Source organism: Aedes aegypti, chromosome 2 (genome assembly GCF_002204515.2).
Source record: "Aedes aegypti strain LVP_AGWG chromosome 2, AaegL5.0 Primary Assembly, whole genome shotgun sequence".
NCBI classification, from domain to species: domain Eukaryota; kingdom Metazoa; phylum Arthropoda; class Insecta; order Diptera; family Culicidae; genus Aedes; species Aedes aegypti.
Genome location: NC_035108.1, coordinates 244,934,604 through 244,946,988, shown reverse-complemented (window position 1 = coordinate 244,946,988; position 12,385 = coordinate 244,934,604). Strand labels below are relative to the sequence as shown.

The 12,385-nt window shown below is 44.2% G+C and overlaps 1 protein-coding gene across 1 annotated transcript in view; it reads right to left on the bottom strand.

Annotated features, from left to right (window-relative positions):
- Window positions 1-10,494, bottom strand: part of LOC5575448 (ER degradation-enhancing alpha-mannosidase-like protein 3) — a 41,121-nt gene extending 30,627 nt beyond the window's left edge. Inside the window, exons 1-2 of the mRNA XM_001661914.2 lie at window positions 9,867-10,494; window positions 9,659-9,805 (exon numbers count right to left, since the gene is read on the bottom strand). Coding sequence (XP_001661964.1) covers window positions 9,659-9,805; window positions 9,867-10,009 — 290 coding nt within the window. The 5' untranslated portion in view covers window positions 10,010-10,494. The remainder of the gene's footprint in view (window positions 1-9,658; window positions 9,806-9,866) is intronic.
- Between the last annotated feature and the right edge of the window lie 1,891 nt (window positions 10,495-12,385).

The window sequence follows — 12,385 nt, the reverse complement described above, 5'->3', positions numbered from 1 at the left end:
TAGAAGCATTAACCTAAGAATGCTAATGTCGCTGCTGTTCGTGTTACCCACATCTAGTTTGCCACGAACTGGCAGCCTGAGTACCGGACATCAAAGTGTCAAATTAATTATAAAAACATAAACAACGACAAGGCATTGAACAAACAATGAAAAACCATAATTAAAGGTAAGAATAATAAAAACAGTTTTGTGACAACAGCGCTACTAGCGTTCTACTACTTATATTTCTATTGTTTGACCTGTTGTACATAGTAGGAGACTTTAACATCAATATTACTTCGCAACAGTCATCCGCAAATCTAACTGGCTTGCGTCGCATCAACTCCGTATTCAACCTAAATATTCTACCCACCGGCCCAACTCGCATCACTGAGATTCAGTGGTGGAAAGCATCATGCCGTTTACGCAAAATTGTTGTCAGTAATAGTAGGCGTGCAGAACTAGAATGTAAGAACATTAAACATAGTGTGCATTGAATTATGTAAAATAAAAAATTTTCATTCCACTCTCAAACGTCAACCAAACTAGAAGTTATTTTCTACGGCTCTTTCTAAAAGGTTATGGGCCTTGTGAAGAATTGAAGAAAACTTTAACCATGTCCAGAAGTGAAGCAGGAAGAAGCGGAGTCGGAGATCCAGGCGCAAACCCAAATCCCGTTCAAATTTCGTCGACGCTGCCGTCCATAGAACGTCTGTCCGGCCGTGAGAACTGGGCAACATGGAAATTCGCAGTTGAAACATTTTTGGAACTCGAAGATCTTTGGGAAGCCGTGAAACCGATAGCGAATCCTGACGGAACATTTCCGGATGTGGACGCACGAAAGGACAGGAAGGCTCGTGCTAAAATAATCCTGTTACTCGACCCCGTTAATTACGTGCACGTGAAGGACGCGAAGACTGCTCGAGAAACTTGGGCGAAGCTTGAGGCAGCTTTTAAGGACACCGGTCTAACCCGGCGTGTAGGCCTGCTCAGGAAGCTCATTTCAACGACGTTGGACTCGTGCAATTCCGTTGACACGTACGTAACCCAGATTGTTTCCACCGCTCATCAGCTGCGAGGTGTTGGTTTCGAAATCTCTGAAGAATGGGTAGGAACTTTGCTGTTAGCAGGACTGCCGGAGGAGTATAAGCCCATGATTATGGCACTTGAGAGCTCCGGAACCGCAATCACCGGCGACAGCATAAAAACCAAATTACTCCAGGAAGTGCAGACGACGACTGACAAGACAGCGTTCGTTGGACGACGGGGCCCACCGGCGAGAAAGCAGCAAAGCGCAACTGACAGGCCAGCTGAGCAACCAAAAGGTCCCCGGTGCAAGCGCTGCCGGAAGTTTGGCCACATCGCTAAAGATTGCAAGGTAAACCGAGGATCAGCGTTCAGTACCGTTTTATCGACAAACCACAGTGTCGATTCCGAAGCGTGGTATTTCGATTCAGGAGCATCGGATCATTTCACCAACAACAGCAAACTTCTGGTGAACCCGAGGACAGCAAGCGGTACGGTAATTGCAGCAGATAAAGTGGCGATGAACATCGTTGCGACGGGTCTGGTAAAACTGAAAGCGAAGTGCAGTCCCGAGTGCCCACCGATAGAAGTGAACAACGTGAAACTCATCCCCTCGATGTCCAATAACCTCCTCTCGGTAAGCCAAATCGTTCGCCGTGGTCACGTGGTGCAATTTTCTGCTGGCGGTGTGAAGGTGATCGATCCGTCAGGTATCGTCATAGCAACGGGATGCCATGATACGGAGAAAGGCCTGTTTCGATTCGAGGAGAAAACGACAACAGCTTCATCGTTAGCATGCACGACGAGCAGTATGGAATTGTGGCATAGAAGAATGGGACATCTGAGCATCGGCAGCCTGAAGCAACTGAAGGAAGACTTAGCTTCTGGTATCCAGTTTAGCGAGACGACCACCGGAAATTGTACCATATGTGCGATGGGGAAGCAGTCCCGTCTACCATTCCCTAAGAAAGGACATCGAGCCAGCGAGGTGCTGGAAATGGTACATTCCGACATCTGTGGCCCCATGGAGGAGACGTCCCTGGGCGGAAGTCGGTACTACGTGTCGTTTACAGATGACAAGACTCGGCGCATATTCGTTTATTTTCTGGAGAGGAAGTCCGAGGCCGAAGTACTCAGAGCGTTCAATGAATTCCACAGTCTGGCTGAGCGGCAAACCGGATGTAAGTTGAAAATTCTGCGAACAGACAATGGTAAGGAGTATGTTAATAAGTCTTTCCAGAAACGGCTGAAGGAACTAGGCATCCGGCACCAGACGTCAACGGAATATACCCCGGAGCAAAACGGTTTGGCGGAGCGCGTGAACCGAACAATTGTCGAGAGGGCTCGATGTTTGCTGTTTGAAGCGAATCTACCGAAGGCGTTCTGGGCCGAAGCGGTGGCAACAGCAACATATTTGGTGAATCGTTCCCCAACCAAAGGGCACAAGCGGACGCCAGAAGAAGCATGGAGCGGTCGCAAGCCGGATTTATCGCACATCCGTGTGTTTGGTGCCAGGGTCATGGCACACATTCCAAAGCAGAAGCGCCGCAAGTGGGACCCTAAGTCGAAGAAATCTACACTTGTGGGTTTCGACGAAAACACCAAGGCATACCGCCTATACGATCCTGCAACAAGGAAGGTGTTCAAGTCCCGAGATGTCGTTTTCATCAGCGAACCGTCTCACGTAGAGGCATCCACTTCAGTACCAGTTCAAGCGAAGAAGCTAACACCGGTACGTACTTTTGTCAGGCTAGATTTCGAAGAAACACCAGCTGATAAAGTAGTCGATCCGTCCGAGCCAGAAGAGAGACCTGATCAAGAAGAGGTACAATCCGACGATTCTGATGATTCCGAAGCTTCAAACTACTTCTCGCAAGTCGAAACCAGCGAAGGCGATTTCTCGGATGATGCATCCGGTGACGTGACCATCACTGCGCTCCCTCCGCGACAATCTTCATATCCACCCGAGTCACAGGTGTTGAGGCGCAGCGGCAGGGAGCGCGCTTTACCAGGCAAGTACTTTGATTTTTCTCTTCCGAGCAAAGGTCTACCGTCCTACAAATTTGCAGGCCAGCACAGCGTTCGACCAGCCGCCAATTCCCGCGGCGATACATCTTCAGATAGGACATCGGCCCCCGCATCAAATCTGCAAACGCATCAAACCCCAACGATAAGCAACTGTCTCGTCAGTAAGGAATCTGGCGACCCCCGGAACTGTTCGGAAGCCCTGCAATCCGCAGATGCCAACCAATGGAAAACTGCAATGGAGGACGAATATCAGGCGTTAATAAGGAACAACACGTGGGAGCTTGTCAACCTGCCACCCGGTGAGCGTGCAATAGGATGCAAATGGTTGTTCAAAACCAAACGGGACGAAAGAGGCAACATCGTACGGCATAAGGCGAGGATTGTAGCACAGGGCTTTACGCAAAAGTTTGGTGTGGATTACGATGAAGTTTTCGCACCGGTGGCGAAGCAAGCCACATTTCGAGCTCTGTTGACCGTCACCGCCCGTAACAATTGGTTCGTGAAGCATTAAGACGGCGTACCTCAACGGAGAGCTGGACAAAGTCATCTATATGCGTCAACCAGATGGCTTCCATTCCGGAAACGAACGAACGGTTTGTCGTCTCAGGAGGAGCCTGTATGGCCTCAAACAATCCGCGCGCGTATGGAACAAAAAGGTGGACTCCGTCTTCAAGGCGATGGGATTCGTCCAATCGAAATCCGACCCGTGTTTGTACATACGCAGAGAAGGAGGATCATTCACGTACATTCTCATCTACGTGGATGACATGATTGTTGTTACCGAAACTGAGGAGGAGTTCCAATCAATTTTGGACTATCTTGAAAAGCATTTCGCTATGACAAACCTTGGCGACGTCAGTCATTTCCTAGGAATGCAAGTGGAACGTGGTCGTGACGGGTTCAAGCTCAACCAGCAGGCGTATATCCAAAAGCTGCTCAAGAGGTTCAGTCTAGAAAACGCCAAGCCAGCAAAGGTTCCGCTTGATCCTGGATACCTACAACTGAAGGAGGAGGAGTATGACCAGCTTCCGAATAATAGCCAATATTTGAGCTTGATTGGAGGTTTACTCTATGTCGCATTACACACTCTTCCGGATATCGCAGTAAGTACCACGATCTTGGCACAAAAGTCCAGTTGTCCAAACCAGCAAGACTGGAATGAAGCGAAGCGAGTGCTGAGGTATTTGGGAGCAACCAGCCACTTTAAGTTGACTCTCGGATCCTCGAACACAGGTCTGGCGATGTATGCTGATGCAGACTGGGCAGGTGATCAGCGAGACCGGAAATCCAAGTCCGGACATTTAATCTTGTTCGGAGGAGGCGTAATCCACTGGAATTCCAGGAAACAGTCATGTGTGGCTCTTAGCTCAACCGAAGCAGAACTGGTAGCTCTAGCAGAAGGTTGCCAGGAACTCATATGGATGAAGCGACTATTGGAAGAAATTGGAGAGCAATCTACTGAAGCCATCACCGTATATGAAGACAATCAGAGCTGCATAAAGTTGGTTGAGAGTGACCGCTTGGAACGCAAGACGAAGCACATTGAAACAAAATTCTTTTTTGTCCGGGATCTTCATCAACAGCAACAAATCAATTTGCAGTACTGTCCGTCTGAGGAGATGCTTGCCGACTTATTGACCAAACCACTACACCGTGTTCGTTTGGAGAATCTGCGAAAGCAATTAGGCGTCAATCCAGATCCGCACGAGGAGGAGTGTTGTCAGTAATAGTAGGCGTGCAGAACTAGAATGTAAGAACATTAAACATAGTATGCATTGAATTATGTAAAATAAAAAATTTTCATTCCACTCTCAAACGTCAACCAAACTAGAAGTTATTTTCTACGGCTCTTTCTAAAAAAAATGAACCAATTTTAAGCAGGATCCACGCTCACACGCTCACGAACCAACAGCGACCGATTTTCTCACAGATTCTTGCATTGGAGAACCAGAACAAAACAAATGTAAAAAGAGCGTGATTGCTGGATGAACAGAGTCTGCTCACAGAATAGAAATATTAGTAGTAGAACGCTAATGGCGCTGTTCTCACAAAACTGAATTAGTTTATTATTACCTTAAACTGTATCTTTTCATCGTTTGTTCGATGCCATGTTGTAGTGAATGATTTTAAAAATTTTTTGACACTTTGAGGACCGGTACTCAAGCTGTCAGCGCGTGGCAAACTAGATGTTGGTAACACGAACAGTAGCGACATTAGCATTCTTAGGTTAATGCTTCTACTGCTCACAGCCGTTCTTTTTTCCGTTCATAGCTATGTTTGTAAATAATTGGGTAGATTATGATTATAATAGATAGATTATAAACTAATGTACGACAGTATTGAGAAAATCGAACGATATATGGTGTTGTTGTAAAAATATCACAGGGAATCGGATGCGTGAGTGCATGTCGAAATAAAATGATGCGATGCCCTCTACAGTATATGTGTTCGGGCGATCGTGAGCAAAGAAAGCAAGAACGCAATCGCACAAAAGGAACCACCAATGCGGTAGCATTTTTCTGTTGTAAATGAACAGACTCTGTTCACCGTTTTACAGCACTGCTGAGAATACCGCGACAACCATCGACTTACTTATCACCGACACTCCCGACTCGATAATCAAGTCGAAATCAACAACTGGCAATACAATTTCCGATCATGAAGTGATTTACCTCATTGCCAACGATAAAGTTCCTAGGCCCACCCCTCAGAGTACCCGAGTGCGAAACTTTCAAGCCATCGATCCCCTACTATTACAAGCAGATTTCCAGACCAAGGATTTCAATCCATTTTACGCTGCTGAAGATGCGAATACAAAGGCCAACTTGTTGACTCCTGAACTAGGACAGTTGCTCCGGCATCATGCTCCAGAACGTAACATCGTCGTCCGAGATAAGCGTACCCTCTGGATCACCGAAGACATCAAACGTGCCGTTGAGTTAAGGAACCTTGCTTACACACTATTCGCACGTAATCCGAACAGAGTTCGAGGCGATAATCAATGGTATGACTATGTTCGACAGCGTGATAGAGCAAACTCACTCATCTTCCAAGCAAAAAAACGTTACGCCGATCAACACTTCGACCACAACCTACCTGCTAAAAAGCTATGGTGCAACTTGAAACGAGAGGGAATCCATAATGCCGCAAGAATCGCACCTGCAGTTGTAACCAACGTCGACGAATTAAATCAATTCTTTAGTGAAGGCCATCTTTTGCTTCCCAACGCAAATCGACCCAGACCTTTGGCCGAGCCACCACACCGTACTGCGGTTGATCGCGGAGCTGCTAATTTCAACTTCCGCCACACTAACACCGATGAAGTCTGCCGCAAGATTTATGAAATCCACACAAATACTACAGGTGTCGACGAAATCCCAATAAGTTTCATCAAACTGCTCTGTCCTTTCATTCTACCAGTCCTCACTCATCTATTCAATGCGATCATTGATGCTCAGTCATTTCCAGAGAGTTGGAAAAAGGCGATCTTTTTTTCTATCTTTATTATCGTCCTCCCGGCGATCTCGAAAGTGCTGGAAAAAATCATGCTGGACCAAATAACGGATAACATCGACAACCCCAATGCCCCGCTTCTAGCAAAACATCAGTCCGGATATCGGAAAGGGTATAGCACGACTACTGCTATGGCGAAAATAGTCCACGACATCTACAGTAATGTTGACGACAATCGCTGTACTGTAATGGTGCTTGTCGATTTTTCCCTTGCTTTTAATTGCGTCAGTCACCGGATCCTTGAGATCAAGCTGCGAGAGGAGTTTCAGTTTTCCCAGGCTGCCTGCGATTTGGTATCCTCATTTCTTGCCCAGCGGAAACAAGCTGTTCGTTTAGGAAGTACTGTATCTGCAGAGCATGACGTTCTCGACGGCACGCCTTAAGGATCATCACTAAAAGCACTGCTCTTCAGTTTATACATAAATAGCCTACCGTCGTCACTAAAATGCAAATACCATCTATACGCGGATGACTTGCAAGTCTATATATTCGGTCCATCGTCTGATGTTGATAGCTTTGTCGACTCCATCAACGAAGATCTTCAAGTTATCACCACATGGGCCGAAGCAAATCACTTGTCACCCAACCCGAAAAAAACCCAGGCAATCATCTTCACCAAAGCAGGCACTATCATCCCCCACAACAGCATTGTTGTCTGCAGAGAAATCATAGCGATCTCCAACAAAGTTACGAACCTGGAACTACAGCTTGACAACAATCTGTCGTGGAACCACCAAGTCAACGAGGTGATAATGCGATCCTACAACATTCTGCGTACCTTTCGTCGTTTTGCTCCGGTGCTTTCCATGCCGACGAGACGGAAACTTGTGCAGTCGGTAATCATGCCCATTTTCATGTACTGTGATGCAGTGTATTACCCTGGCATTACAGCCAACCTGAAAGATCGATTGCATCGGTTCTTCAAGTCCACCCTGCGGTTCGTCCATGGACGTCGAAGAGACTCAACTCAAACCATTCGGAGTTCGATATTGGGACACGATCTACCGTCTAATTACAGACTGCGAATCTGTTGCTTCATGCGACAGGCCTACTTCGACCAGCTTCCCAATTATATCATGGAACATATGCAGCACGGTCGCCAGACCGGACACACAACATCAAGTGGAAAAAGCTTGCTGATTCATGGTGTTTCCTGTTGGAATGGGGTACCTCATGCAGCTAAAATGAAGCCTACATTGACGTCCTTCAAAACTGCTCTTAAAAGATTAGTCTAAAGAACAAATTTGTTGATCGTTCCTAATTTTTCAATACCGTTGTTTTCAATTGTTTTTGTCTTTTGTTAGTTTTCAATAGTACACTTTAGCTTTAATTGTAACTTGAAATTTTTATTACCTTTCAATGTTTCTCAATGTAATATCTGTACGTTTCCTTGACCCGATGTAAAGTTCAACTAACAGGTTATCGTTTATACAGTTAGCTCTCCCTTACTCGATATTCCGTATCTCGATATCGAGTTAGAGAACCATAGTAAAGTTGGTTTTCATGGCTAACTCGATGGTCCCTTGGATCGCAGTTGCACTGGTTTTGTTTCTGTAACTCGATACCTCCCTAACTCGATGGTCCCTTCAATATCGAGTAAGGGAGAGATGACTGTAATAAAGTTCAAATTACAAATTACAAACTAGTACAACTTCAAAAACATTTGTTGCCACGAGAAGAGAAGACTTTGGAGTTAAGGCAGAGTGGCATTTGGCCACATCGCACGGCCACCATGTGATGACATTGTAGGAAATATTAAAAGAATAGAGAGGAACGCTATACGAAAAGCTGCAGATATAAATAATGCGCATCAGTTCTACGAGTGGGCGACAGCTGATAAAGCAAAGCATCAGCTCAAAAATGATTGGAATTTTATTTTTTTAACAGTGAATGAATATAAGGAAGCTGGCACTTTTCTCAGAAGCAATAAGCAGAAGAGAAAAAAGTTTCTGTTTTTCACTTGGTAGTGAACAAAAAAGAAATATGGATAACGACGGAAACCGGAAAAGTTTAAGAAAAATAAATGTTACCTATAATGAAATTATTACAGTGATACCTCCATGAGTCGATGTTCCATGACTCGATATCGACTCATGGAGCCATACTAAAAACAAAATTTCATGGTTACTATGATGGTCCCTAGAAGCAGCTTTCCAAAGGATTGCTGTTCCATGACTCGATATTTCCATGAGTCTATGGTCCCTTCAATATCGACCCATTGAGATTTCACTGTATAAAAATTTATATATATTAGAATTGTTCTATCGCTCAAATGTATTATAAATGAAGTTAAACCACAAGGAAGCTTTTTTTAACGATGAATGTGAGAACGTGAAATGCGGTATATGGGGCAGTTAGCCTATTCACTCCTCTCAGAAAATAACTCGCAGTGAACGAACAAAAAACTTTGCTTCAAAAAATATATCAATACGATCACGCTCGCTCGTTAGTGTTTCCGCTAAATTTCAGAACCGGTAAGAGATACCATTTTGACGTCAATGGACCAAAGATTTTTTTTTTTAAATCAGTGGTACCGTCTGTATCAGATGGATAGTTTTTGAGTTATGATTTTTTAAAGTTTGTGCTATTTGGGAAAATTGAGAAAATTCGACTAGAATTTTCCGGGAAGCTAGGCCACTAAGATTTTTTTAATTTTTACTTTTGATCATATATTCACAGGCCCAACCGAAAATCGGAAAACCTTCGGCCCAATTCGTCCGGTAATAAAAAAAAGCCCTACAATCACGCGGACTTCCTGAGAAGTCATCACGAGCACTATGGGTCCACGGAACATCAGTTGAGAATCACTGTGCTAAACTACTAAGCCGACAGTTACTGATCGATTTATGAACAACGATCGTTTTATCAGCTGTTAGGTATCTGCTCCACATTCCTTTTCAAAAGTGAATGAATGGTATTGTTTGCTTCATTTTCCAACACATTTACCTTTGTAAAAAATAGATCTGTTTTGCTTTCCTTTCGTTTGCCTTATCAGAAACGACCACGTAGCAAAGCCAAAGTCTGTCGTAGATGAGTAATTTTCCGATTTCGCTACGACTTTTTAAAACTTTCAAGAAATCTTGAATCTTGGTGCTTGATCTTGGTCACTTACTTGCCCAGAACGTCGTCCAAATCTCCCCGCGACGGCGTAATTCCTCGATACCTTCCGGTGCAGCTCAGGGGCATCAACTCATCCGCCGGGTAAGCCTTCTCCATGTAGGCCCCGTACGCGTGGTAGAACATTTCCCGGGCTTCCTCCCTGTAAAGTAAGGCGGAATCCGATTAGACTTGAGAAAGTTCCTTTCTGGACAGAATCATACTTTAACTCGTTCCGCTCTTTGTGGGACATGTTGTGCGTCGGAACGGACGGAATGTGGTCCGCTTTTGCGTCGCAGTTGGACAAAACCACCGCCAGTGCCACATAATGCAGCAGGAAGCACCAGGATCCACTCAATGTCCGCATTCTATAAGCAAACACTCCTTCCTCTTCCCCGAGACACGAAACTCTTTCTTGAGATGACCTCCGGAAAACCCTCCACCGTAACGTTCAATCTTCAAACAACACCAAATTGGAAGAGGAAGGACCAATTTCAATTACAACACTTTCCCGTGGCCTTTCCACGATTTCATCTGAGGCCAAAACAACACTTGGTCACTAAATTCGCTCCTCTCGGCGGAGCTTCCTAGAACTTCTATTCGATCCGTTTTGGGAACCGCGAACCATCAGGAAGAGCTGTTGGCTTTGCACAATCCGATCCGTATAAAAATCATATTTTTTTTCACGACACCGAACACTGGTTCCGTTATTTTCCGCGACGACAATAAAGTATGGGAAAAGGGCGAAGGAAAACTTTTGTGCCAAGCAGCAGCCACCTAGTTTTTCTCTTGCAGCCTTCAGTCACTTTTCCCTTTTATTTTTGCTTTCAGCTCTTCTATTTTGCGTGTCTTCGCTTTCGTCGTCGACTCGACACAGAAGAAGAGAGAACCGAGAACGACACTGACAGGGCTGTCGTCGTCACTCGTCAGCCTCGCAAAACAAAAAAAACATCAGCTGGCACTGCGGTTAGTGCAAGGAACCACCGGGTGATGGCGCCAAATGCGATTGAGAAAACGCACCCATAAAATTTACCACTGACGGCCGAAGGCCATTCCACAATGGGATGGTACACAAATTATGTCACGCTAAAGTTCAACTTTTTTGACCACCTCTCCGAAAATTTTGCAAGGCTTGTCGCGCTTGGCTCGACCCCCTCCCCCCCCCTTGGAGCGTTACGTAATTTGTGCATGATCCCAATGATCGGAAAGAAATAAAGTTTGGCCAAAACTAATTTTATCAATTTAATCGAAGATATAGGTAATCTGAATATGTTACTTGGTGTTTCAATGTTTCAAATGGGATCAATCGCATATTACATAACATTTTGATATTTTGGAGCCTTCCTTAGCCGAGTGGTTAGAGACCGCGGCTACAAAGCAAAGCCACACGCAAAAATATTGTGCGGTATAAACTACCATTTTAGGGGGTTAACTTAAGCGCTCGCACCGGCAATTTTCAGCAGACCAGAAATGCGCTTGATTTTACCATGTCTGTAGTTGGAATCAGATTGTTGTAAATTATTTCTGTCAAATGTACCAGTAATGAGGTGTGGTGTACCGTAAACATAGTAAATTGGTCTGAATTTCCATGGTACAGTCGACTCTCCACATCTCGATGTTCTACATCTCGATATCTCTCCCTTTGTCAATGATTTCTTCGGTCCCTTCATTCTGCATACGATTTCTCTCTCCATATCTCGATATCCTCCTTATCTCGATATCTCCATATCTCGATGTATTCCTGTTGATGGTTTGTACCAAAATTTCTCTCTATATGTCGATATGAACATTTTCAAAGGTTACTAGACCAGATTTAGAAAAATCAGAACAATTTGGAAACTCGAAAAGAAGTGTGTTTGTTTATTGTTTTCCTAGTAACGGAGTGATTTTCAATCTAGTGTTCCTTTAATTAATGTTCTTTGTCTCGATCTCTCCCTATCTCGATGGTCCCTTCGATATCGAGATGTAGAGAGGCAACTGTAGTTTTAAGAATGGGCGTAGTCAGCTAAAATAGTTATTTTTACCACAGATTTTTTTCCCGTGCACAGATAACAGATGTTGGTATAATCGTTTCTGCAGCAAAAAGTGGTACCGAAAAGAGTAATTTTAGTGACCGCAGATTTCAGAAATAAGTGACCAAAAAGTTACTTTTGATTCTCGAAGAGGTGACTAAAAATTACTTGAAAATCTCACCGTAATCATTATTATTTCATAGAATTGAAACACCGTTTACGATCAATATCCAATATGATAGAGAATATTCAGATTCTATAACATTCCCCAGAAAACCATTCCCCTGAAACCCATTCCCCAGAATTCCATTCCTCAGAATCTCATTCCCCAGAATGTACCATTCCCCAGAATTTCACACCCCAGAATGAACCATTCCCCAGAAAACCAATCCCCAGAATGGACCATTCCCCAGAAAATTATATACCTACTTTAAAGTTTTGAAATAATCTATTTAAAAAAACTTGAAAATTAAACTGCATACAAAGCTGTTTACAAGTACATGAGAATACAGTCTACTCTCCACATCTCGATATTGAAGGGACCATCGAGATAGGGAGAGATCGAGATATAGAACAAAGGTTTTAAGAGTACTAGATTGGTAAAAAAAATAAAACACCTGGAATGACAGCCGAAAGAGTGCGCATGAACATGTGGCATTAATTAGATGCGAAATGCTTCTACCGGAAAGAAGCTATGTGGTACATAAACGGTATTGTAAATGTTATTTGAT